The 27,568-nt window shown below is 38.5% G+C and overlaps 2 protein-coding genes across 4 annotated transcripts in view; one reads left to right on the top strand and one right to left on the bottom strand.

Annotated features, from left to right (window-relative positions):
* Positions 1-1,119: 1,119 nt before the first annotated feature.
* On the bottom strand, positions 1,120-26,253 carry RWDD1 (RWD domain containing 1). 3 transcript variants are annotated; one of them, XM_049899523.1, is made up of 7 exons: positions 26,168-26,251; positions 17,818-17,883; positions 14,394-14,524; positions 8,217-8,360; positions 7,274-7,406; positions 6,713-6,775; positions 2,512-4,063 (listed from the first exon to the last, which is right to left on the bottom strand). In XM_049899523.1, exons 1-7 carry the CDS (start codon positions 26,238-26,240, stop codon positions 3,942-3,944), a joined length of 732 nt encoding a protein of 243 aa, XP_049755480.1. In that variant the 5' UTR covers positions 26,241-26,251; the 3' UTR covers positions 2,512-3,941. The 3 variants fall into 3 exon arrangements, with proteins under 3 accessions (XP_049755501.1, XP_049755491.1, XP_049755480.1); XM_049899544.1 differs by lacking the exons at positions 14,394-14,524; positions 17,818-17,883 and having other exon boundaries at positions 1,120-4,063; positions 26,168-26,253; XM_049899534.1 differs by lacking the exons at positions 14,394-14,524; positions 26,168-26,251 and having other exon boundaries at positions 1,120-4,063.
* A 92-nt stretch (positions 26,254-26,345) lies between these two features.
* Positions 26,346-27,568, top strand: part of TRAPPC3L (trafficking protein particle complex subunit 3L) — a 75,367-nt gene continuing 74,144 nt past the window's right edge. Inside the window, exon 1 of the mRNA XM_049899610.1 lies at positions 26,346-27,465. The gene's annotated coding sequence lies outside the window, so the exon portion shown is untranslated. The remainder of the gene's footprint in view (positions 27,466-27,568) is intronic.

The raw sequence follows: 27,568 nt of genomic DNA, 5'->3' as shown, positions 1-27,568 counted from the left end.
TTATTTAGCAAACAATGGTGACGATACAGGGTTGGAAGGCACAAAGAGATGCTAATCAATGACTGTTCAGGACCCTGGACAGCACTATTCTGTCCAAGACTCCGTTATATTGGGAGGTAACTCCGAAAGTTTGATATATTACATAGCATATTTGCTGGCTTAGCAGCAAGTGGATAAGATGCTGGTCAGAATACTAAAACTCAGGGCTGAATTGTATTATTTTTCTTCCCTTCATACAGGGGAGGAAAAAAAGACCTTACCACAAAGGATGACCCTCACACACAGTAAGCACTCAAACTGTTCACCTTAATGAGGAAGAGTGGCTTAATAAGCTGACTTCTTTGATGGATTTTTTTAAGTGATCATTTTAAATCAACAACTGCAGGACAAATTGTGTATTTCTTTTACTGTTCTGTCCATGGTGTCATGTGCTACTGGGGGTGCAAAAAGTTTGTGGTCTACTACTAACCTAAAGGTTGGCAGTTCAAACCCACCCACTGGCACCAGGGAAAAAAGGGCTAGCGATCTGTTTTGGTAAAGATTACACCCAAGAAAACCCTACGAAGCAGTTCTAGTCTGTAACATGGGATTGCCATGAGCTGGAATCAACACAATGGTAATGGGTTTGGTTTTTGGTTTTGTCCATGGTGTCAATGAAAATGAAATTAAAAATTGGACCAAAAATGAGAACTGAGTTGAAATTCAGTCACATACATAGAATAATGCAAATCAGTTTTAGAGATAAAAAATATCATTGGCCAGTTTTCTTTGATAATAATAAAAAAAAACCTTTGATGAGTTTGCCCAATAATTAAAATGGTCCCTTCATTCCACTCTCTGACAGCAGTAACTTGATCTTTTAGGAGGATTATATCAAACTTTTCACCAACAGAAAAAGCCTGAAAACCTAATGATATATAACCTCTCTAGTAAAATTCTTTCATCTCAGTTACCCTGACACAGCTCCTAAAGCAGTGAACAGACTAAGGTCACATACATGTACATATTTATACGGATCTGGGTTCTTAAAATATTTTAACACCAAAAAGAAAAAAAAAAAAAAAAACTAGGCTACTCAATTTGATATGCAGAGTCAATTTTTCTTCTAATTTATCCCATATTTCCAAAATTATTAGTCAATTCAATATAATCTTGCTCAGCAATGGAAAAAGGTAGAAACTAATGGAAACTGGAAAAATTTTTTGCCCTGATAAGTAATTTTTAAGCTTTTCTTTTTACATATAACAGTGGATATATTATGAAGTGGAATGAAAATTGCAAGCTTTTAGTATAAACATGAGACTTCAAGAAAATGTCTAACAAAGGTCTGCTTCAGTTACACTTGCAGACCACCAGGCAAATGTGTTTATTCTCTTCTGCTGTTTGAGAGGCACACTGCATACTGGTAAAGGAAACCAAATGGAGAATTTTGAGCCAAGTAGTCTAACAATAAAAGCAGGCTTTGGGCAAGGTGAGTATCTCAGAGGTGTGTGTGTGTTTGCAGTAGGGGCTGTAATGGAAAAGGGTACGGACTGGAGGTAGGGAACACAGTCTAGGTATGAAGTAATGAGGACAAATGTGAAAGAATCTTCAAGAGATAGGTACGGCAGAGCAAAAAAAAAAAAAAAGTTTTATTAAAGCTGTCTTAAATTGTCATTATCAGCAGGATACTAGTCTGAGTCCCACTCAGTCACACAGCCATCACTTTGAGACCTCAGCAGGAAAGCTTCCTCAGGATATTTGTCTCCTGTTGAAAGGCCTGTCCTACAGAGCCTGCTCACCACCTCAGTAACACATAGGATATGCCTCTAGCCATCAGATAGCTCTAGTTCTCCTCAGACATTGAAGCCTGAGCTAAGCTACAAATACAGCCCTTTCAACAAAGCTTAGAGTTTAGGGCCTGCTCCTACACTAAGCTGCCAAAACAAGTATCTCCTTCACTAAAGATTGTGTAACATGACTGTGCCACCACTGCGTTTAAACTAGCTGCCCACATCAAAATAAGTTCCTTTACACACAGCCCTCTCTCCAGAGTTCTACTTAGCAGCCCAATTTCAGGGATGGCACTGTCCCAACACCACTGCAACAATTAACAACGTAGGGTCGTTATGAGTCAGAATTGACTCGACGGCACTGGGTTTGGTTTGGTTTGGTTTTTTATCCAAGTCCTGTTCTCCTTTCAATTCCTTGGAACAATGTAGGACATTCTCCACCACCAGATCATACCCTGATGCCAGGGGCTATTAAAAAAATATTAGGCTACTTAATTTTTTAATTTTTAACTTTAGTTCCATGAGGCACCTAAGGGGATCACACTGAAAAATTAAAGAATTAGTATCTCTCATGATTTCCCAACATGCATCTACCACTCCACAAAGGTCCTTCTTTTCTGTTACCAATTCTGGAGGAAACATATTAAACTAATTCTGAAGAAAACCTTGACAATTGAATGTTAAAGTCTATTTTCAACATTAAGAAGACATCTTTAACATCTTTTTCTAAAGAGATTACTATTAAAAAAAAAAAAAAACACAATAATCACGTGTGAAGGGGAGAGGCATCAACCTTGACTCTTCAAGGTCAAGTCTTCATTGACCTCAGCACCACACTGCTCACCATCACTCTTTTTAAGCTTAACTGAAAGGCTTCTTCCTGGTTCCAGGCACCTGCTGAACAGCTTGACAAAGGATATCTCCCCAGGAAAAGCAAGAATCTCACATAACATAAACTTTTGGGATTCCCTCTGCATAGAAACCCTGAACATTACGGCTATTCCTTGGGAAGTATTAAAATCCCCAATGACAGTTTTGATTATCTTAAATAATTTGTTTTTAATCATAAGGTCTGACTCCAAAAATAAATGTGGAATTCATATTTCTGTGTTTGTGGGCATGTGGTGTATGTTTTTGACTGGAGGCAGCAATTTGCCAGAGCACAAGTGATTGATTTCCTATTGGGGTTCAAATTCAATCCTCCAAAACTGGAGCGACTGGGTTAACTTACATGAAGCCTGGCTCTCTGCCTGTACATATTTGGCCTCAGGTCAGTCATTGCAGATTATTATGAATAAGGTTCCCTATAACATGGCTGCAGATATGTGGCTGCTCCCACAGATAACACGCAACTCCAAGAATTTAGATCCCTTAACCCTGGGTAACTAGAAAGAGGGAGGGTAACACCAAAATGCATAGGCTTCAAGTTTTCACAACTGTAGGACAGTGCTTCTTAAGTAGGAGCGTGCGTCAGAACCACCACAGGACTGGCATGTGAGATTCCGCTGTTTTATTATTCAGATTGGGGCTCAATGTTTATGAATCTAAGCTAAGAAGAGCCAAGGAGTGTACATTAAACAAACAAACAAACAAACAAAAACTCCATAGATGAAGATGGTTCTGATTCAAATACTACTAAAGACTAAAATACTATGATTCAAATACTATAGGTGAGAATTGTATTTCTGGCTATAATATGGGCTACAGTTTTGTTAAGACCTAAATTTATCATGCCTAAAGGCTAGAATCTTGAAGATCTAATGTTCGCTTCACCTCAGTCCTCTAATACTTCATATGAATGGCAACACAGAACCCAAAAGCAAGCACTGCCCCCAGGACAGAAACTCCGAGTTATTCCAATTCATCGCATAAAGCTCATGCTTGTGCACAGCAGCAGCCTCTCTTCCAGTCTTGGTGTTACAGGTAGGAGCTCTCTCCAACACTAAATGATTCTAAATAGACGTCTTTCTATCCACCACAAGAGGAATTAAACATTTTATATTTGAAATTTTAAGGTCAGTTTATTAAGTTCAATGATGAAAGTTATCAGAAGAATATTCTCCTGGAAATTATTTTTTCTTAGAAAAAACAGAAAGGAAAATCAAAACCCTCTGAGCATAGCCACAGATGCTGTGGCAGTCACGCCTCTCTGCAGATGGGGACAGTCCATTAGTCGGCTGAGTCACTCTCCGGGTCAGCAGGATTGTAATCTGGGTCATCCTCATCATCCTCCAGCTCCAAGTCATCCATTTCCTGGAACAAAGACTCATCTACTTCCACGTTATTTCCAGCTGCAAAAGTCAATGAGATTTCACCTTCAGCCTTATACTCAGAAAGAAAAGGTATAACTCATTGGCAGTACCAAACAGAAACTTCCAAATGTACGTACATGTGAGGTACGCATGATAAAATCCCAAACTACCACTGCAAATCAAAAATGATCTGTATTGGTCAGCAGAGACTCAGATGTTTTAGAGTAACTTTAAGCTTTCAGTTCATAATCTAAAAAACGAGTTATAAAAGCAGGTTTCCTAGAATGAATTTTATTTAATCGATAGACTTAAAATGATCTTAACTCGCTCCCCCCACCCCAGCCTCCCTGATAACCAATAGTATGCCTTTTGAAGATTCCAAATATCTAAGCCCAGGAAGCAGTACCTGGGCTCTGGATTCATCTACATTAAACATCATGACTCTACAATTTGTCTGAAGTAGAAAAAGGTAAAGTGTTACAGCACTCTCAAATCACCACAATTTGTTACGTCTTCCTTCTCTCTTTTACATTCCAGCCCACCGATATTCAGTTCAATGGGAAGATGATGAAAATGAATCTTGCTTTACACCTATGAAGCGTTCAGTAATAAAATACAATTTTCTAAGCCCAGGCCAAGAATAACTGCTTCTGTCTGGGAGAAATAGAGAGACTTCACAGAGCAGATGGCATCTGAAATATCTTGAGGATAAAGAGGAATCCACCAGGAAAAAAAGGGTCCAGGATGAAACAATTCTAGGTAGAGTTTATGCAAAGGCAGAGAGAGCTAAGACTGAATAATTCTACTGGAACACAAAATTCTTTATAGGAAGAATGCCTGGAGGCTACGTAGATGAGGGCCAGATTGAGAATTATCATGTTGCTCAATCTCTTCCTCTAAGCAGTAAAGAACTATCAAAGGATTTTAAGGAGTGAAATGACATGATTAAATATGGATTTTAGAAATATTTCCTCAGAGGCAGCAACTGTAGAGTAGATAAGGGACCTAGGTGGAGAGGGAGTCTGATGTAGGTAGACAATTGAGAGTCTGCTGCAAAGTCCAGGCAAAAACTGGTAAACGTCTCACATCAGAAGAGGAAAGAACTGGGAAGACATGCCAGAGGCAGAATCAACAGGAAGCTTTTGGTAACTTATTGGATATGAGCAGATACTTGATCCATTAAGTAGGGAAAGAAATCAAGAATGAATAAAGATACTAAAAACTGCTAAATGAAGGAAATGAAGCTTTTTGGATCAAGAATTTTTCAGGAAAAAGGGAGGTAAGATGAACTCCTAAAGTGAGAGGGGGATAGAAAAGGTCATCCTTGGTGTTTGCTTTGAATTTTTTTTAAGACTCTGTTATGGATTAAATTGTGTTCCTCAAAAAAGAAATGTGGAAGTCCTGACCCCTGTACCTGTAAATATGACCCTGTTTGGAAAGAGGGTTTTTCTTTTGTTAATGACGTCATGCCAACGTAGGGTGGATCCTAAACTTAATCACGTCCCAGTTAAAAAAAAAAAAAAAACAGAATAGATACAAAGACACACACGGGGAAGACTGAGGACATTTAAGGATTATCTACAAGCGAAGGAAAGCCAAGGATCACTAGCAGATACAAGAACTAGAAGAGAGTCTCACAGAAGGAATCAACAATGCCAAAACCCTGATTTGAACTTTTAGCCTTCAGAACTGTAAGAAAATAAATTTCTGCCCTTTAAAGCTATCCATATGTGGTATTTCTATTAAGGCAGCACTAGGTAACAAAGGCAGATTACAAAAATTGTGGGGCAGCTGTTACACAGAATGTAATAACATAAAAAAAAAAAAAAAAAAGCCAAGTGTCAGTAAGGGCTCAGCTCTGGTTACACAGCATGATTTAGCAGTGCGTCACATCAATACCGCTTCTTTACTTTCTCCAAGAAGTAATCCAGGATCAAGGTTGAAAGATCAAACCCTATAGTCCCCCACTGGCAAGACGGGGCTGACAGAAGGTTAATGGAGTGCAGGGCTCTAAGGTGCTGCTGGATATGTGACTGAACATAGGGCCCAGTTTAAGAAACCCACATAGGCCATAAGCTCCAGGGGGAAGAGCATTTGTTTATACTGTTCTCAGTGTATCCTTAGTTGCTGGGACGGTGCTTAGCTTATAGTAAGGGGTACAATAAGTATCTGTGGATAGGTGGGTGGATGGTAGACAAGAAGGGAATAAGGGCTAGAAGAAAAGCGGATGTGACTAGATACTCCAAGGGCAGAAAGAAGGTAAGAGGTTTTGGTTAGAGGACATGCTAGCCGTTCCAAATCTCAGCTCCGTGACAGACCATGGAATACGATCTCCTTTTGACTTTATCACACATTCAGATATTTCCGGAAACACAGTCACCTGAGTCAAAATGGCCCAGTTTTAATAGCTGTTAGATGCTAGTATGACCATACTTTTCTATCTGTTGCTACTGTTGATGTTACTTAGTTGTCAGAGAACTTAAAAGAACACATTGCTGTAGAATTACTTTCAGTTTGATTGTATAAACTAGACATTTTCAATGACTCCAAATGGATTTTAGAAATTTAGTCTTTAAATTGCATGGCCTTGGATGGAAAATTTTACATTAATGTTATCACTCTGATTTTCACAGTTTAAAATTAAAGACAGCATATTATGTAAATGCAGAATTCTAATTATTATCTTACCATCCTCCAAGAACTGTATATCAGATGTGTCAAGGTTATGATCTGTTTCAAATAGCTGTTTCCCTAAAAGAAATAAATATGCTTAATTCAAATAGCACAGTATACCTGTATCTTCCCTGTAACCCTTTAAAAAACACAACAGGAAAACAAGTCTGAAAACCTACGTTTTTCTGTGAATTTCAATAAATTTATCAACTCATTCAGTAGCTGAGAGGCATATAAAATGTATTTGCATTAAAATGGAACAAGTGAAAACCTAGTCTGTCTTACAGTCCTAGAAAAACAAATGGATTTGACTCTACCGCTTTTAAGGCCTGTGATCCTGAGGGTTATGTGACCTGCACCTCAGGATCTACCAGGTACAACACTTATATCAAAGGTTTTTTTTTTCAAAGGTAAGCCTTCAAAATTAATTACAAATTATATGTGAAGAAATATCATCATGTAAATATATTTTCTCTTTTTGTCCTAAATGTCTATGTATATTATTTTCAGAAATCTATCCAAACAATCCTCTGGCTATATAACATGTGATGGGGGTTTGGGGAGAAGATGCCATACCACTTAATTTATTTTTTCCTGCTTGTTCATCTTCTTTCATTCGTTTCTTTTTAATTTCCAAGAGTTCTGCATCAAACTTGGCCTTCCAACTTAAGAAATTCTCAATCGTAACAGGAGTGCCATGAAACAGTTGCTGGGGGTGGGGGGGGGTGTGAAAAAAAGGATATGAGTCACCAAATAAGTGAGGCAACAGTTAAAAAAAAAAGCCTAATTCTATCTTTTAGACAAATGAACATAACTCCTGTAGGAGAAACACAGAAAAGTAATGTTTCAAATTTTGAAATATTTAATCTGATTTCTGTCTGCACTGCTACTCTCACTGATTTTGGTAACTTACTTTGGAAAAGTATGTTTTTGATTCTTATTACAAGGAACACAGATCATACACAATGTTTCCCCACAGCTATTCAATGTTAAGAAAAAAGGTATTGCTACCAGTATTGACATATTTTGAATATATATTCATTTACATTGATAACATCACAGCTTAGCTTTTTTACTGCATTTTAGAATTTCAGGTCTCCTTTACACTTAGTATATATTCAGGTCACATGGTGCGGGCTTTATAATTCATCTACCTGTACTATAAAAAACCAAAAAAAAACCCAAACCCAGTGCCGGCGAGTTGATTCCGACTCATAGTGACCCTATAGGACAGAGCAGAACTGCCCCATAGATTTTCCAAGGAGAGCCTGGCACAGAGGAAGTAATTTATATTTAATAAATATATTTCTTGGTCTTACCTGCATGAGCCCTTTACTGATTATTATTCATTACTCATGCCATGCCATCAAATTAAGAGCTCTCTAAAATTTACCCTAATAAAGTAGTAAAATTTAATTAAAATTTTCTTTTATTTCTGTGATTTCTAAAAAAAATGCAATTTCCAAAAAAAAAAGAAAAGATTTAAAGAATAATGAAGGAAAACTGCTTTTTAATATACCTTTTCAGCTTCTTCCGCTTCTTTTTCTTTTTGTTTCTTTTCTTCCTCTCTTCTAGTTTTTATTTGATCTACTATTTCATTTAATTTTTCTTGCACAGCTGACACTAAAGTAAAGATCATCACCATACCAAGGTTTTCTTCTGCCTATGTGACAAGATAAAAAGGCTGTGGTGAGAAACACACGTCCCAGAGAAATAAAACTAACGAGTTAAAAAGTATTTAAGCATAATCACTAAATTCCATACATTTATAATACGATTACTAATTCAGTTACACTATGTGTTCCTTGCTGTTGTTAAGTGCCATCAAGTGAATTTTGATTCATAGAGACTCCATATGACAGAGCAGAACTGCCCCCATAGAGTTTTCGTGGCTGTAATCTTTACAGAAGCAGATAGCTAGGTCTTTTTCCCATGGTCCTGCTAGATGGACCTGAACTGCCAACCCTTTGGTTGGCAGTCGAGAGCTTAACTGTGCCACCAGGGCTGGCCATAATATCCTTTACAAGGCACGTGAATAATTTCTTGTATCTAACCTAAAACAGAAATTTCAGTAAACTTTAATAATAGTAAGTAAAGGTAGAATTCAGAAAACCTTTTCCAACAATAACTAGTAACATTAGTTTTCCAACATGTTTTCAGTATTTTAGTTCCTTCTGAATATTTAGTTCCTTCTGAGTGGTAAAAATCAACTGAATTTTGAGGCCAAAATGATTTTATAATTTAATACAATAATAAAGAATATAGGTATGTTTATGATTTATCTTTACCTTTTGTCCCTCTAAACTTGAAATGGTTTAAAAGTAAATGTAAGAACATCTCAAACTCATGAAAGGGCTGTAATTCTAAAGTCTATCTGGAAGTTGGAAACCCTGTTGGCGTAGCGGTTAAGTGCTATGGTTGCTAGCCAAAAGATCAGCAGTTCAAATCCACCAGGCACTCCTTGGAAACCCTATGGGGCAGTTCTACTCTGTCCTTTACGGTCACTATGAGTCGGAATCGACTCGATGGCAACGGGTTTGGTTTTTTTTTTTTTTTTGGATTTGGAAGTTGAAGGCAGACAAAATAAGCCATGTATCTTGTTTCTCCGTAGACAGCATTCAAAGAAACAGACAAAAAGATAATTTCAAAATATACTAGCCTGAATCTTGGTCCTTGAAGCAAAGGACCGTATCATTCAGTAAGGCAGAGATCTCAGGCATTTCTTTAACAGGGCTGGCCTCGGCAGCATTTGAGTGGGTGTTTTACATGGTGGGCCCTCTATGAGTCCTAGGCTTCAAGCTAGATACTGTAATCCTCCTCAGGGGGCTTCCCTATCCTGTCTATGTGCTAACGATCCTAAATCTATGATTAAAATCTCTCTCCTAAGTGCCAGACCCATACTAAAGCTGACTGCTGGACACGGCCGTTTGGATGTCTCACAGGTACCTCAACTCCAAAACCATAATCTTTTCCACAAAGCCTATTCTCAGGTTATTCATCTCAGTGAATCACACCACCATTCACCAAACCTGAGCATCCCCATCCCATCATAAGCTCGACTACTATCTCTTATCTATTCTTAATTATCATTTAAATTCCCCTACTGTTCTCCGTCAATATTGTTATCACTCTTGCCTAGGACAGGATCATCTTTAGCTTGGAATACTACAGAAAACTTATAATTGGTCTTTTTAAACCATATGGTCTTGTCATCCCTGTCATCAACCTCCCCAGACTCTGAAATACACATACACACACAGCTAATCTAATTTATAAGCTGAAGAGATTTTTTAAAACATGAAAGTGATCTAATCACTCTTCAGGAATTACCCTTTTTAGTTCCATCACTTATCACTACCTACCTCAAAAAAGTTCAAGTAATTCAGTTAGACTGGAAGTTCCAGGGAGAAATAAGGATTTCTCTCTCACCTCCATACCTCTTACTCATCTACCCCCAAATTCTTCCACTGCCTTTACTGTATCACATACTCTTCCTTCTGATCTCAGCTTCTGCAGTGCCTCTGGTCTACGTCCATCCACACAATCCTATACCTCACCCATCATACCATTTTTTGCACACAACAATGATTTCTAGTTTGCTAGTCCATATTCCTCACTAGAGTGTAAAATCTATGAGACTGGAAGTGCCTATCCTAGTCACTTAATATGATGCTTGGCACATATCAAAAGTTTAATAACAAATGCCTACTGTCCAAACCCAACCAAAGCCAAACCCACTGTCACTGAGTTGATCCCAATTCACTGCAACCCTGTAGAAAAGAGAAGAACTGTACTGTAGGGTTTCCAGGGCTGTAAATCTTTACGCAAGCAGCCTGCCACATCTTTCTCCCATACTTCTACCCAAAGCACTCTAAAATTACACATCTCTACTTAAAACATTCACTCCATATAGTGATCTAGTTTTTTAAAGTTAAAATTCCAATAGAAAGAAAATCATTCACATGAAAAACAGACAACTCAAAAGCCATGTGGAAAGATGCATAAGTAGGAATCGACAGCAACGAGTTTTGTTTTTTTGGTTTGGTTTTGCAATTAAAGAAATGAAAATTACAAATTAGATATTATTTTTGCTTTGTCACCAGTTTTTTCTTTTTAAATGAAAATGCCTAATGTTAGCAAATGTGGGCAAACAAATATCTCAAGGTCTGTGAGTGAAATCAAAAATTGGCACAACTATGTTGCAGGTCAAACTGACAGGTCAGAGTGTACAAAGTTCTTAACCATGCATACCCTATAATCCACCAATCCTACTTCTAGAAAACATTTGACTAGTACAAAAAACCAAAAACCTGTTGCCGTTGAGTCAACTCCAACTTGCAGTGACCTACAGGACAGAGTACAACTGCCCCACAGGGTTTCCAAAGAGCGGCTGGTGGATTCCAACTGCCGATCTTTTGGTCAGTAGCCTTAGCTCTTAACCACTGTGCCACCAGGGCTCCAGGAGTGGACTAGTATATCCATCAGTAATTCATCCATTTATTCAACAAATATTTGTGTGTTTTCTATGTGCAAGATACTAAGGATTCAATAGTAACTCTGCTCTAAGGACTTACTAGTAGTGACATGTTCAAAGAATTATATATTAAATCAGCCAAAAATGAGAAAAAAACTGTAAGCTGTTTTGAAAAGGATATGTGCATTTACGTTGTTTTTCTGAAATAAAAGATGCCAATAATATACTATTCTGTGAAAAATCCATGTTATAAAACTTTATGTACAGAATGATCCAATTTGGGGTAAAAATGGGGACTATGTATATAAGGCTAAGAAACATATTCTAGGATACGACCACATCAAAATGTTAACAATTATACCTGGTTGGGGGATTAAAAGTAATCTTCAATTTTTCTTCATGATTTTCTTTATTTTCTGAGTTTTTTGCAAAATAATTTTATTTTTATAATTGGAAACTAATACAACTATTACTGGAGAAAAATACAAATACTCCCACCAAACATCTAATCTCAGGTAGTGTCAAAAAGAAATGAAAACTGTCTTTTTGGAAGGAAAGAGTTGAAATATAAGTAAAATATTAAACACACGAAAAAATTCCCCCAGGTTGAATAATCGACATTAATATGTGACTGAATACAGCATACTCTTTCCCGGTTCTCTGCAATGTTTCAAAACGGAACCTGTTACACCAAATGATGTCAGACTTAGCGTAATTCCAGAGCGAATGGGGCCCAAGGTCAGTCTAAATTCCTGACTGACGTATTCTGCTTCACTCCTCATCTTCTGATAGCCCCAGCTGCTTTTATAAGGCCAATACTCAGCAGGACAGTGGTCCCTGGATTCCAGAAATCACTTCTAAGATGGGGAGGCAATCCAACAAACAATTAACAGAAATTCCAGAGAGAACAAAGAAAAGGGAGGAAAGACAATTATAAATATATATATGAAAACTTCCCAGAAATGAAACACTTTAATTTCCTAGATTGAAAGTATTCTGTGTAATGATTAAAAACAGATTCAGAACAAGGCACACCAACAAGAATTTTCAGAACACTAAAGAAAAAGAAAAAATCTTAAAAGCTTTCATTAACAGAAAAAGAAAAAAAAGAGAGATTGCATACAGTGCACTGAGAATCAGAATACAAATAGACATCTCAACAGCAACTGTGAAAGCTAGGGCGAGACCTTCAAAATGAGGAGGAAATAAAATTTCTATGCAAGAATTCCACACTCAGTTACTTTTTTTTTTTTTTTTTGAGACATACAAAACTTCAAAAAATCTTTCTCCTATATGCTCCTTTTCAGAGAGCTATTGGAGAATGTTTTACCAAGAAAAGGAGTAAACAAAGAAAGATGGCATGGGATCTAGGAAACAGGAAATCCAAGAGAGAAGAGGTAAAAGAAATTGTCAGGATGAAGGTAAACGGGTCAACAACTGCCCAGTAGGCTTGAACTGGAATCAAGACCAAAGGCTCTAGAAGGGATGGATCCATGAAAGAAGTGGGACTGGCTGGCTATCAGACAGGTTTGGCTCTATGAAAACTCGTGTTGAGAGGCTACGGGATTATAAGAAAAGATTCAGTTCAAATGAAAAAAATGAGGCAATTGTTGAACCCTAGGAAAAAACAGAAAATGTTTCAAGAAAGGGAATGCAATCACGGGAAACTAACTGGCTCAGCCACATACATTTTGGCTTATGCAATCATAATTACAAAAACACTGAAGGGATTTAACCAAAAACTGTGCTATAAATTTTAATGGAAGAATGAGAGAAGGGAGCTGGGAATACTACTGTTATATTAGAAAACTAAAATATTCTGCCATAATAGATAATGACGTAAATTCTTTAATCAAGAAATAGCAGGATATACATTTAGAGACATGAAAGTAAATTGCAGAAGAAATAACTTAGAGATGAAAGAGGTTGTCACTGAGAACAAAGACTGCACGAGGTCTGGGGAAAGGGGGGGCATATATGGGAACGGCAGAATTTTTTGTTACAAGTCTTCTAGTACTCCCTATCTTTTTAAAACTATATGCCTATAATAATTTGCTAAAAAAAAAAAAGTTAAATTTAAAAATAAACTAAAAGATATGAAAAATTACCAAAATATAAAACTTGCATCATTATCCATAACAAAACATATGTAACATATGTATGATAAATTATAAATTTTGACTGAGGCACCAATATAAAATGGATATGGCATTCCAAAGTGAAGTACCAGGCACACATTTTCAAAGAAAATATCTCCAAATCAGTTACATAACTAAAAACCCTTCAAGCACAACAAGGATGTGAAGGGTCCAGATTATACAGAGGATCTGCAGGAAGATCTCTAGCAGAAGCTATGAATATGCTGTGGGTTTCATTCTCCTCCTATCTGAAGTGGTGGGAACAGCTCCCTTATCTTCAAGTCAAGGACTACGCAGAACTTGATAAGTGGCCCCATGGTTAGGTAGACAGAGTAGACTGGTGTCTGACTCCCATCTGAGACATAAGCCTCAGGTGAGACAGGCTAGTTGGCTGCTCTGGCAATACAGCAGGTAGAAGTGCTGGTGACAGATAAGCCAATGTGTGTTGGTAGCAGGGAGTGGTGGCTGCTCTGAAGAACCTGTGAAAACTATCTACCAAAGCAACAGTCAACTTCCTATCACAAACTAGTCAGGCTATAACTTTCCCATACCTATTTCTTCTCTTACACCATCTTCCCCAATCCTTTAAGGGCCAGAAACCATGGCTGCTGTTTGTAAATTGAGAGAGAAGAGGTAGGGGAAGGAAAAAAAAAAATCTATCATGAGTCCTCTTCTTATGCTGCAGGCAACTAGCCCACAACAGGTCAGAGGGATTAGGAGCTTTAATTTTTAAAACAATTGGAATTTTTAACTATACATGAGACTAGACATTCTAAGAACCAAATTAAAACTGTGTGTGCAACCGTTACCTGTCAGACATTTCATGACCTAAGAGTGAGCAGAAAAGTCATGGGGCTAAATGAGTTTCAACCACAGGTGGGGTATGTGTAGGGGGGCCTTCTCTTACTCAAAGGGACAGTGAAAAACAAAAATAAAGATGCTTTTTGATTATACATAGTGAGTTGTGTTTGTTCAAAGTACTGGTTGCACATATTTGATAAAATTTTCCGACCGTTGAAATTAATGTATACTAGTTATGGCCAATAAAATAATGCCACTAGAAAACAAAATGTTATTTCCTTACCTGTAATGCTAATAATTTTAAAATGTCTGAGACATCACTATCTGTTAGATTTTCCTGGGAGAATATTTCATAAAGGGGAGCATCATCTGGGTATTTTTCACTATATGTAAACTTGAGCGTAGTCTGGACAGCTAAAAATACAAGATAGGAGTTTGATGTGAATAATCTAAAATGTAAAATATAAAAAAGGTCAACATCTTTTAATCAGTCATTAATTTACAATGTATCATTCAAAAATAGCATAATACATTTTCATATAAAAGCAAAACAAGGTTACTATAAGACCGGAAAGATAATCAGTGATACAAACACCAAACCCATACTACCAGAAGATAAAACAAATCATGAGAATACCAAAGAATCACTCTTTACACGTGAAATACGTTTTCTACTTGTCAGCATTTTATTACATGTACTGCGTGTCAGGGAAAAAGGATGAACACAGCCACTTTTTAAAACCCTCCTAAAGATAGGCAAAAGGCACTGAACATAGGATACAGAAAAATTACCACCTCAGGCCAGTTTTCAGGCCTCTACCAGTGCTAGTTCCCAGTTCCCCAACATTTGTATAATGCCAGAGGTTTTCAGATGATCTGGTTTTAAACTGGACAGCTTGAAAGGTTGTCTGGGAAACTTTTAACCTGATTCAAGCACATCTTCTCACTCATTCTTTTGTCCTATGCTATACACCAATTCACAACACAGAGTGTGTTTTGACATTTTTCTATCTTTTTTATACTAACATGTTTCTAACTTTATTGCTAGAATAAGTGGGGTTTTTTTATGTTTTTTAATACACTGATTCTCTTAGAAATAATAAACATTCATTTTAGCGAATTTAGGAATACAGAATAGTGGAAACATAAAATCATCCATCATCAGGAAGGACTCATCACTGTTACTGTTTTGGTATATTTACTTGAAAGGATCTCGCTATGCAGATCCCTGGGTGATCCAAATGGTTTGCACTCGACTAACCCAAAGGTTGGCAATTTGAACCCATCCAGCAACATTGCAAAAAAAAAGGCCTGGAAATCTTCTTTCATAAAGATTACAGCCAAGAAAATCCTATGGAGTAGTTCTACTCTGTAACACATGGGCCACCTTGAGTTGGAATTGACTCTATGGCAGCAAATTTGTTTGTTTGATTTTTATCTTTCTATACACAGCTTTAGAAGAAGCCCCAGTAACACAGTGGTTAAAGCTCTTGGCTGCTAACCAAAAGGTTGGTGGTTCGAACCCACCAGTCTCTCGGTGGGAGAAAGATATGGCAGTCTGTTTCCGTAAAGATTTACAGCCTTGGAAACCATATGGAGCAGTTCTACTCTGTCCTATAGGGTCGCTATGAGTCAGGATCAACTCAACAGCAGTGGTGCCGTTTTTTTTTTATACCTAGCTTTACATTTCAAAATAACATTAGATTTACATACATTTATATATACATTGTAAAAGTGTATATATAAAATCTCAAACATAAGTATCTTTCCAGGTCATAAAATATCCAATAAAAGCATAATTCCATTCCATAAATATGTCACCATTTATTAGTTTATTTAATAAATTTCTTTTCTCCCATTAGGGAACAATGATCCAATAAACACCCCTGCATGAGTATCTTTGTGTGATGACTCTTTCCTCAGAAAAAATATTCCATAAATAGAACGCTCAATGCATCAAATGTAGGAATATTTTTAAGCCTCCGCTTCATGATTCCAAACGGCTCTCCTGAATGCATTTATCACTTCACATTCTCACCAACACTGACAATTTGTTGGATAAAATAGAATCTTAGTTTCATTTTAATCTGCATTGTTTAATTACTAGTGAGACTGAATTTTTATCATTTTTAACTACTTATTTTTAATGATCACTTATATTTTCTAGTTTTAGAAACTGTACATCTATGTCTTTGTTCACTTTTCTACTGGTAGGCTCATTAAAATGCCATTTTGGGGGAAAAAATGGTTAGTACAATCTAGGAATTTGCTCTAAAGAAATAATTTAAAAGCTACTTCTCAAACTTCAGATATTGAACTACAGAGATATTAAGGATATGGGAGCTTTCTCTAGAAACTTTTAAAATTTTATTTTTCATCTCAATGTAACCTTAAGGAAAATTATATTCTGGATGATTCTATAAGTGAGCACTGTCATACCATTTCAGCACCCATAATGGCATCATATGAAGCCCAAATGATGCCATGGGCTTCTTTACAAACGGATATTTTCAACAGTTTGAAGAGCAGTCAGCACAATATTTATTGTGTGCTTTAATGTATTACAAATTTTTTTTTAGGTATCAACCTGCAAGAGTTTATTGGGTACCAATCTAGTAATAAATAGGTCTACTTAATATGCTTCCAATTCAGATTTTAAGAATATCTCAAAAATAGCTTCATTTTTCATTTGCAGAAGACAGACTGAGTTTTTAAGTGAAATTGGCTATTGCTGAGTACCCATGGCAGAATTCTGGTTGACTAGCATAAAGGAAGGAAAAAAAAATCCTTGGGAATGTTAATGCCAATTCACATAATTTTTAAATAAAATTATAGTACTATTAATAAACTATAAAAAATGAACTTGATTAAAAGCAGAATTAAACCTATGATCCTCATATCTGCCACATTTAAATTAATTTATAATTTTAATTTATTGGTTGTATAAAATGAACCTATTGTCATCAAGTTGATTCTGACTCATAGCAACCCTATAGGTCAGAGTAGAGCTGCCCCATAGTGTTTCCAAGGTTGTAATCTTTATGGAAGCAGACTGCCACATCCTTTTCCCACTGAGTGGCTGGTGGGTTCAAACCACTGACATTTTGGTTGGCAGCTAAGCGCTTTAACCACTGCACTACCAGGGTTCCTATACTGGTTGTATAGCTCCTTTATTTCAATTTGTACATTTGTCTTGGTTCTATAGTTGTATAATAGCTGTTTTTATCTGGCTCCATGCTTATATATATTTAAATAACATTAGCATAATATCCACCCTAAAGAGAGAAAGACATGCAGATAGGTGTTTCTCCAGCCACATTTATAACAGCAAATGTCCTATAAATAATCTATCCAAAGAGAAAAAGTTATGTAAAAAAATAACAGTCACTCAAAAGAATACCACACCACCACTGAAATACGTTTCCATGCAAAGTCCTGTTTTTGGACAAATATCTCTTTCTTTTTCTCTATCTGCTGGATTAATTTTTCTGTTTCTGCTTAAAAAAAATAAGCTTATTGTGCCAAAATACATCTCACTGACTTCCTCTCTATTTCTCTAGGACTCATGTTTACACAACAAGTACTAACTGGAACCACACCTAATAGCACCTTCACACCTGCAATGCCCAGCACAATGGCTGCAGAGTAAGTGAAACTCCTGAGAGAGAAGCTTGGGAAAATCATGAGTATTTTTGGTTAGCACTTACTTTCATCATTTTCTCCTGCCTCAGATGTCACTGTAATGGTGAAGCTGGGGGGAGTTTCTGATAATACTGTAAAAAAAATATAAATAGAAGTTAAGTCATTAAGACGCTTCTTAAGGCAGATGCTTTTTCCTTATTAGTAAAACACCACTACCCAGTCTTAGAAACTGGTTCCCAGCCTGTATTTCCATTTCTACAAATACAGACTGAACAGAACATTTACGTAATAAAATGTACATCGATGTGCTGTTTAAATCTAGGGTTGCCCTTAATCTGTAAAGAAGTATCTATGGTAGATATCTTCTTGGAGTTTTATCAAATCAATAGAATAATTAAGGAATTTACATTTTATTTAAATATCTCTACTTACGTATGGAAAATTAAAATTCTAAAAAAAACCCAAATGGAGTAAAAAAAAAAATGTTTCTAACCGGAACCCACTCATTGATAAATATTCAGTATTATCAATAATTTTTAAACTTATACCTTAGAAACTCCCTAACAAAGAGTAAATACTAATTTAAGAGTTTGTATCTTCTTGTTATCTCTCTCTGACATCATCTCTGAAACCAAACTTTATTCTTTCACAAATACTTAATGAGCCACTACCATCTTTTACGGAATTAAAAAATGAACTGGCTATGAATCCAAACAATTCATTATGTAAGACAAGACATGTAAGCCAACATTTATATAAATAAGAAAGCTTTATGTATCATTTATAGCCTATTGTCTACATGACGCTATATATCTATCATCTATTTCCCCATAAGAATACTAAAAAACTGTGAGAATTCCTAGATCATTATGAGTATCTAGAAACTCAATAAATATTGGCTCAATGGAAGAATATAAATTAATGGATTAAAGGAGATAAAGGACTGTTACAAGAGTAAACAAGGAAACGTCAAGCCACCAGGGACTGCTGCTAAACCTAGTGAGTCTATGCTTCACTCCAAGCCTGGGAAGCACTAGCGCCTATTAAAAGGTGGCAGCAACTCGACAGACTCCAAAAGGAAAGAACAAAGGACCACTGAAGGCATCACCATGGAAACTATCTGGTTTTCAGGAACGTCTCAGAAATCTTCGTAAACATTCATTATCAATAAAATTCTCTAGATAAATGCCTTCATTTTAATTGAAATTAAATGGTGAACACCTATAATTACCAGAGAAATGTTTGCCAGGAAGACTGAAGAAATATTACTCACTGAACTCATATTTTAATAGGCCTCAGATAGTCCAAGGAATCCTGGTAGCACAGTGGTTAAGCACTCAACAGCTGCTAACCAAAAGGTTGGCGGTTCCAACTCACCAGCCGCTCCAAGGAAAAAAGAGGTGGCAGTCTGCGTCTGTAAAGACTACAGCCTTGGGGACCCTATGGGGCAGTTCTATAGAGTAGACTCAGCACAATGGGTTTGGTTTTGGGTTAGGCTCAAACAGTCTAGCCCATGCTGAAAAAGCCTTTGAAAGGTAAATTTAACAAAGCTTTTATGACTGGCTTTACTTATTTCTTTTTTTAAAACAAATGTGTATAAAATATATCTGTCATATTTCATTCTTATTTCTTTTCATGACCAGTGTTAGTATTTACATGTCATGAAGTGTAAACTACAACTACAGACGTAAGGGTTCAACCCAGTAACATTCCAACTTGTGACCATTTTCTAGAACTCTGTTAGGTTATAAACCAGGGGTCATCTATACCCAATAGCAACTAACATTTGATGAGCATTATTAATTTATTTATTTTGCCTGTGATTGTGTTATGCATTTACATGAAGATCTTTTAATTTGCATGCCAAGACCATGATCTTACACTACTGCCATATTTCACCAAATTTAAGATACCATCAAGTATGAGATACACCTACTTTATGTGGAAAAAAAAATGTATCTCAGAATCAATGAAATACAGTATCATCCCAATTTTTTACAGACGTCAAAGCTGAGACAGAGAGCTTTTAAATAATTTGCCCAAGACTACACAGTGGGTAAGTGGCAGAACTGAGTAACTGTACAGTTTCATTAAAAAAAAAAAATTCTATTTCCAGCTGAGAGATTCCAGCAAAGTCAATAGAGCTAGGCTGTGAATTACAAGCTGCTTACTGGCAAGTGAAGTCCCTGGGTGGTATAAACAGTTAATGCAACTGACTGGTAAACAAAAGATTGGCAGTTTGACTCTACCCAGAGGCGCCTCAGAAGAAAGGCCTTGCAATCCACTTCTGAAAAATCAGCCACTGAAAACTCTATGAAGCACAGTTTCACTCTGACACACGTGGTATTGCCATGAATCAAAACTGACTGGATGGTAACTGGTTATTGGCAAGCAGAGATGGAGAAAGGGACTACAAGTGAGGTACTGCATCAGCAAGGGTAAAACAATGGAAAACTTAGGGAATACATAGGGAATAACTAACCAAAAGGTCAGTGGTTTGAAACCACCAGCCACTCTGCTAGAGAAAGATGTGGCTGTCTACTTCCATAAAGATTTAAAGCCTTGGAAACCCTGTGCGCAGTTCTGCTCTGTTCTACACGGTCACTATGGGTCGGAATTGATTCGATGGCAAAGGGTTTTTTTTTTTTTTTTTTCATTTTTATTTTTGTGGGGAATAACAAATTATTCAGTTTGGTGAACCTATGTGTTTCAAGAAGGGCTAGTTGAAAATATAGTTGAAAGTCTGGCTGTGGGCAATGATCATTTTTAGCAGCAGTAATGTGGTCAGTAAGGAGCCCTGGTGGGGTAATGGTTAAATACTTGGCGGCTAACTCAAAGGTCAGCAGTCAAACCCACCCAACATCTCCGCAGGAGAAAAGGCCTGGTGATCTGCTCCCATAAAGACTACAGCCTAGAGTTCTATTCTGTCATATAGGGTCACTATGAGTCGGAATCAACTCAACAGCACACAGCATCAATCATATGGTCAGAATTGTATTTCCAAATAAAGGAAGATAAATTTAGCGATGTTAAACAAAATGTAAAGAGAGAAATAAGGCAGGATGAAACTAGACAACTACTGGAATAGTCTACGCAAAAGGTAACGAGGATCAGAACTAGGTTGGCAGCTATGGGAATGGCAACTGAGAAGAATCTAAGATGGTGACTCCAACTCATAGTGACCCTATAGGACAGTAGAATTGCCCCATGGGGTTCAAGGTTATGGAAGCAGACTGCCTCATCTTTTGCTCTCAGAGTGGCTGGGGAGTTGAAATCACCAACCTTTCGGTTAGCAGCAGCTTGCTTAACTACTGAACCACCAGGGCTCCTAGCCAGAGTAAGGGAGGAGGCAAAAGGGACCAGGAAGAAGCTATCTGTGAACAATCACAAGGAAAAGTATGTTCAGTAAGAACATGGAAGTGAAAGAACTGTAAAGCTAAAAAGTTATGAACAGAAAGAGGAATTTTAGAGGCCAAAATATTAGAGATGGCATTTTCAAGGCGTGGTTAAGTCAATGTGTGACTGAAGTAGGTGTAAATCAAAACTATTAGTTGATAAGAACACAAGGAATTATGAAGCCAGATTATTAGAAGAATCAATAACTAAGTAAATTTCTTTTAAAGAATATCTCATATTTATTTGTTCAATGGTTATAAAGTATTTGCATGGATGTTATTCCCCATTATACAGATATGGAAACTAGGTTTGGAGAGGTTCAATGCTGTGTTCAAGGCTCAGAGCTAATACCCTCTATATTAAGCTGCCACTACAGAAAAAAAATTTGTGAACCAGGTGCAACAAAGAAAAAGGGTATTGGTGGACACTGCTAATATCCCCAATATTCACTCTTCCCTTCTTCAAGTTAGATAAATTTTAACCAAGCACACTGGCCATGCAGAATAGCAACTACTATTTCCCAGTCTTTCTTCCAGGTAGGCATTGCCAAATGACTAAGTTCCAACTAATGGGATGTAAGCAGATATGTCCTTTGATAGTTTCCAGGAAATTTCCTTTAAGAACTGGTATTTTTACCTCTCTTTTTATTCATCCCTTTATCTATCCTACTACCTGGAAATGTACTGTTGCCATCTTGTACCATGATAGTAAGGCTACATCTTAGGGATGACAGAGAGTTAAGATGGAAGAAACTTAGGTGCCTGAGGACTTCCTGGACTACAACTGTCACAAGTATATTTTTATGTGCAACTTTTACCTTATTTAAACCATTGTTAACAACAACAACAACAACAAAAATCTGTTGCCATCGAGTCGATTCCAACTCATAGTGACCCACAGGACTGAGTAGAACTGCCTCATAGGATTTCCAAGGAGTGGCTGGTGGATTTGAACCGCTGACCTTTTAGTTAGGAGCCAAGCTCTTAACCACTGTGCCACCAGGGTTCCAAAAACCACTGTTAGTTTAGCTGGAGTTTTCTATCACTGCTGATGCTGATACTAAAAAAAAAAAAAAGGAAGGAAGAAAGGAAGAATATTCCAAAGCTTGGAGTGGAGGTAGATAAAGTAGGGATGGGAGTTACTCAGCTGGACTTGCAAAGGTGAGTGATGCCTGAGTTCTGACAGAGGAATAATTTCATTCCAACACACTACCGTGAGGTGGGGTAAGTAACAATTGTGTTGTTGTTGTTGGGTGCAGTCCAGTCAATTTTTGACTCATAGCAATCCAATGTGACAGAGTAGAATTGCCCCATAAGGTTTCTGAGGCTGTAATTTTTATGGGGAGGAGTCCTGGTGGTGCAGTGGTTAAGTGCTCAGCTACTAACCAAAAGGTCAGTGGTTCAAACCTACCAGCTGCTCCGTGGGAGACAAGATGTAGCAGTCTGCTTCCGTAAGGATTATAGCCTCAGAAACCTTAGGGGTCAGAATCGAGTCAAGGGTAACAAGTTTGGTTTTTTGTTTTTAATCTTTATAGCAGTAGATCACCAGGTCTTTTCTCCTGTGGAGTGGCTGGTGAATTCCAATTGCCAACCTTTCAGTTAGCAACTGAGTACTTAACCATTGTGCCACCAGGCTTCACGAAGAGTGCCAGGTTTCTGCCATCATGAGTAAATCAAAGTACTTTTGAAAAAAAAAGGAAGGTTGTTGGGCATAGTGGAAGGAACTGGTGGAAGGGCAGGAGGGGGAGATGATGATGAGCTGAGAAGAATTAAGAATTTTGGAGAGAACAGGGATGATGGAAGCAGTGGTTAAAAGGGATGCTAAGGGCACATACAATGACCATAAGGTTTTCACAAAGAACCAGAAAGTCTATAGCAAAACGAGTCCCTTTGGTTCTCAGGGACTCAGGGAATGTCTGTCATTTCAAAAAGTATGTCTTAGAAAAGCTGCTTTCACAAGATGACTTTGGCCCTACCTCTAAGATGCTCACGGCTGCTACTTAGAAGTACTGACATAAATACAAGATTATGAACCTTTCTTTGTAAAACCAAACAAAATTATGGGAACTTGGCTTTTGCCTAGCCTGATACCAACCGTTTGCAGCAAAACTGCCTACAGCCAGCGACTCTGATACATATATGGAAATAACCAAATTCTACTACCTCAGCATGACCCCTTCAAGTGAAGCGCTACTGAAGCAGAATGTGGGATCAGGAAAGTCTGTTTTTATTCTGGAAGGCTAGTTGTTAGGAGGGTTGGATCAGTGTAGAATCAAACTACAGAACGGGCAAAAAGAAGAAACCGCGTTATGACTTGTTATCAATGAATGCAACATTGGAGCAAAGGTTCTTTGCAAATAGGTCAAGTATTTAATTCTGAAGTTAGGCTAGGTCTATGGGGCTGACTGTGCCTCTTCAGCATCCACATGGGATCATGATATGCTAAACAGAGGCTTCTTTGTCAAGGGCTACGTCACCCATTAAACACACACACACACACAGAAGTATTCTACTGCACTGAGCATTTACCAGAACCTTATATGAAATGTGATTAAAAATGAAATTAGCAAACTGATGCAACAAGCTCTCTTCCTTAAACCTGGCATGAAGATACAAAAGCATTGGATCTCAAACACAAAAGTTGGTTATAAAACAGTGAACCCTGGAAATCCTCAAGATTTCAAAAGATCAAACACGGAAACATTTCATTTCAAAGCCCTCTGCCTATTCCCTGAAAGATTTCATAAAGAACAGGATCATGAGTAAGGCAAAGTTCCCTAAGAATTACAAATCAAGACTTTTTATCTTAATTTATTTCAAAGCTTGTATAAATGTTGATAGAAATTAGAGACAAATGGGCCCAGCTGATACTGCAGAATACTGAATGCATCGAAGATTCATAAATTAACTTTTATTACCCTGGCTCGTAATCCCCATGTGCTGTGATTCTGATCAGAATTTCATATATTGAACTGTATCAAGCTGTCAAGGCTGAGTAATTTGGAAGAGCCACAAAATTGTTTTAAAGTTAAAAATGTACCATTTTCATAAATGCTAAAAGGAATAGTATTTAATGACGGCTACCTTATTTTTTACCTTATGTCCAAAGAAATGAAAAGAATGACATATACTATGCTTTCTTGACTGCCTCAGTGTTCATACCTATTATATTTCCAAAGTACCAGAAATAAGCAAATGTCATGGTTAAGAATATATCCAACATAGTACGCTATACTCTGTTTTATTTAGAAATCAACATATAAGCAAGGATATAGAGAAGGGAGCTAGACTCCATACATGCTCACCCACAACTCTCTCAAGCCCCCTTCCCTCACCCCCTTAACATTCTTACAGCACAGCTGTACTGCTGGTGAGAGACAACATGAACATAACTGGACCTATAAAGGTGAAGCTGAGAGACATCTGCCTGTTGACAAAGCAGAACAAAATACACTATCTAAGCAGAACAAAGTACGCTATCATCACAGGCAATGGCCAAAGGGTGGAGCCAAGAAAGCAAAGCAAAACAATGTAGAGGGAGAGAGGTTGGAGTTGATGAGTTAATGTACATGCTTTACACTCTGAATTACTGACAAGCAATGATGGACAACACTCAAAGGAAGGGATGGGAACCATAAACCCCACAAACTTAGGTTTCTACCTGTTCATGTTAGTTTTATTTGATCACTTCTCAAAAATGAAATTTGAGAGAAGCCATGTTGATAAGGTCATCTGCAGCGTTTTCAGAATCTTCTGAAGCATGGCTTAATATAAAATGTATATTTTTAAATGTACCTAATGAAATTATCAATATTTTACATTAGCTTAAACTACCATGTAATCCTCTCTTCCCCCTCATCCCTATTGAAGCTGGATCCCAAGTCCCACACGTCTGTCTGTAAGGTGAAAGTTCAGGAGAGACTGCCAGATCTAACTCAGCACTAGCCTCGCTGCTAACTCGCTGGCCAACGAAAAGCAGGCCACCTGCACAGCGGTTAAATGATGCCGCTGCTAAACAAAAAGTCGGCAGTTCCAATCCACCAGGCGCGCCTTGGAAACTCCATGGGTCAGTTCTATTCTGTCCTACAGTGTCGCTATGAGTTGGAATCGACTCAACGGCAAAGGGTTTGGGTTTTTTGTTTTGTTTTTTCCATTCACCTTTCCTGAGGAGTCCTGGTGGCGCAGTGGTTAAAAGCCTGGCTGCTAACCAAAAGGTCAGCAGTTAGAATCCACCAGCAGCAGTTTTACCCTGTCCTACAGGGTCGCTATGAGTCAGAATCGACTCGATGGCAACGGTGCTTGTTTTGTTCAATTACCTTTCCTGAACCTCCAATACCGTGTTTGTACAAGAGGCGTCTGAACTATATTATGTCTATAGTCCCTCCCAGTCTAACAATCTGTAAGTCTACAGCAGAACTGAGAATGAACACAGCATTCATTAGGTATTCTGCAGAACGCCATTAAAAAAAAAAAAAAAGTGACAAATTTCAGGGACTATGCTACTCTCAAAACCGATTTGGGGTGACTCTGAGAATAACCCTCTGAATCCCCCAAATCTGAAAATATAACACCACCGTGTGAAGGGGGGGAAAAAAAGCTTTAATAAAGCCTGAAAATGTGAAAACTGACACCTTCGCGGCCCTGGGAAGGAAAGACTGATCCCGTTAGGAGTTTTTCTCTCTCTCTTTTTAGTATTTCACCAAGCCATAGGTTGCTATGTGCTGCACAGAAACCTAAGTGCCCTTGACTCAACCAAGCCTGATACTCTCCCGGGCCCTCACTAGCGTCATCCAGACTTTTGAATTTCAGGAAACAAGCGGAGGAAAGGGAAACAGCTGCAGTTACTGGCAAGTAACTCGGCAGAACTTGAGGAGAGTCGTGGCCGAGGTGGGCGCACGCCCTCGCTGTCCCCTTCTTCACCCCGGCCAGGCGCTGGGGGCTGGGGGCTGGGGGCTGGGGCAGTTCCAGACTGCCCCACTCCGCCCCGGGGGGGATGCGGGTCCGCGGCCGCGGAAGTCACCTGTGAAGGAGTCAGGGTAGATGGACTCCAGAGCTTCCAGCTCGTTGCGCTGCTCCTCGCCGTAATCTGTCATCGTGACCCTCGCCTCTGCCCATCGATCGCCCAGACACCGAGGCGGCGCGCTGCAGCCGGGACCGCGGCGCGCCGGGAGAGTTGGCGGCGGCCGGACGGGCGCAGGCGCAGAGTACCTGGCTGGGAGGCCCGGGGCCCAAAGCCAAGCCCGGCCTGATGAGCCACAACCTCTTGTCGGCTTCTGCCTGCTCCCTAGTTCCGCGTTCGACTCGTTCGGCCTGGCCATCAGGGGCACTGATTTGCCGCCTGCCCCAAGCGGGCTCGGGATTTGCCGGGTTGACAAAAGTGTCCAGTCTGGCGTTCGCCAAGGACACCTAGAGCCGCGTTCCTGGGCTTTGCAGGGCCTGAGCCTGCGAAGCCCCGCGGCGTGGCGTCCTCGCTCGATGTGTCTGGGCTGAAGGCCGGCCTCACTTGCCTCGGCAGACTGCGTAGCCGGTGGTGGGATTCGGGGGTGTCTAGGAATGTCCAGATTTTTTGGTGTACGACCTTGTCGGCGCAGTGTCGTCAAGTGATGGGGTCGAGGTGCTTTCTACGCTTTTTCCCTACTTTTTATGGGCGTGGGGTGAGGGGCCCGGACCAGTGTAGAGCCCAGTGATCCCAGGAACAGAAGCTCTGCCAGTGCGTGGAGTGGGTCCGTAAGGGATGGCCCAGCATATAACAAATCGAATCCCGGGAGAAGTCGACTTGGTTCTGGGATCAAATCTCTAGGCTTCACTTTTAAGTTTATTTGTACAATGAGGGTGGGTGGATAAAGATGTGTGAATTCAATCTCGATCTTCACAGTTCTGTAATTGCGTTATTTCTGTGAACTGATAATGGGGACGTAGATTTCGGTAACTTTTAACAATCCGTTTAAATATCAATACCCCAAAAAATGTTCAGACCGTTTGATTCGGTAATTCCGCTCCTGAAAATAAACCTAAGGAAATAATTAAGATACATCCATTTTTGATCTGCATCTCATCCTGTGAAACCGTAATAGCAAAAGCTAAGAAAATGGCTAAAATGACAGCTTAACCTGTATATGTATATATATATATGTAACTTGTTTATTATAAAGGAATAATTTTTTTTAGTCAGAAAAGAACAGCGTGGAAAAGCATAAGAGGATAATTCCAACATAGTAAAAGATCGTTCCACTTTTTTTTTTTCCTTTTCTTTCCCCCTGTATTAAAGCTGGAGCCCTAGTGGCGCTGTGATTAAGAGCTACGGCTGCTAACCAAAAGGTAGGCAGTTCGAATCCACCAGCAGCTCTTTGGAAACCCTATAGGGCGGTTCTACTCTGTCCAGTAGTGTAGCTATGGGTCGGAATCAACTGGACAGCAACGG

Source organism: Elephas maximus, chromosome 1, assembly GCF_024166365.1.
Source record: "Elephas maximus indicus isolate mEleMax1 chromosome 1, mEleMax1 primary haplotype, whole genome shotgun sequence".
NCBI lineage: Eukaryota > Metazoa > Chordata > Mammalia > Proboscidea > Elephantidae > Elephas > Elephas maximus.
The sequence above is the reverse complement of the archived record's forward strand: the minus strand, read 5'-3'. Positions and strand labels throughout refer to the sequence as shown.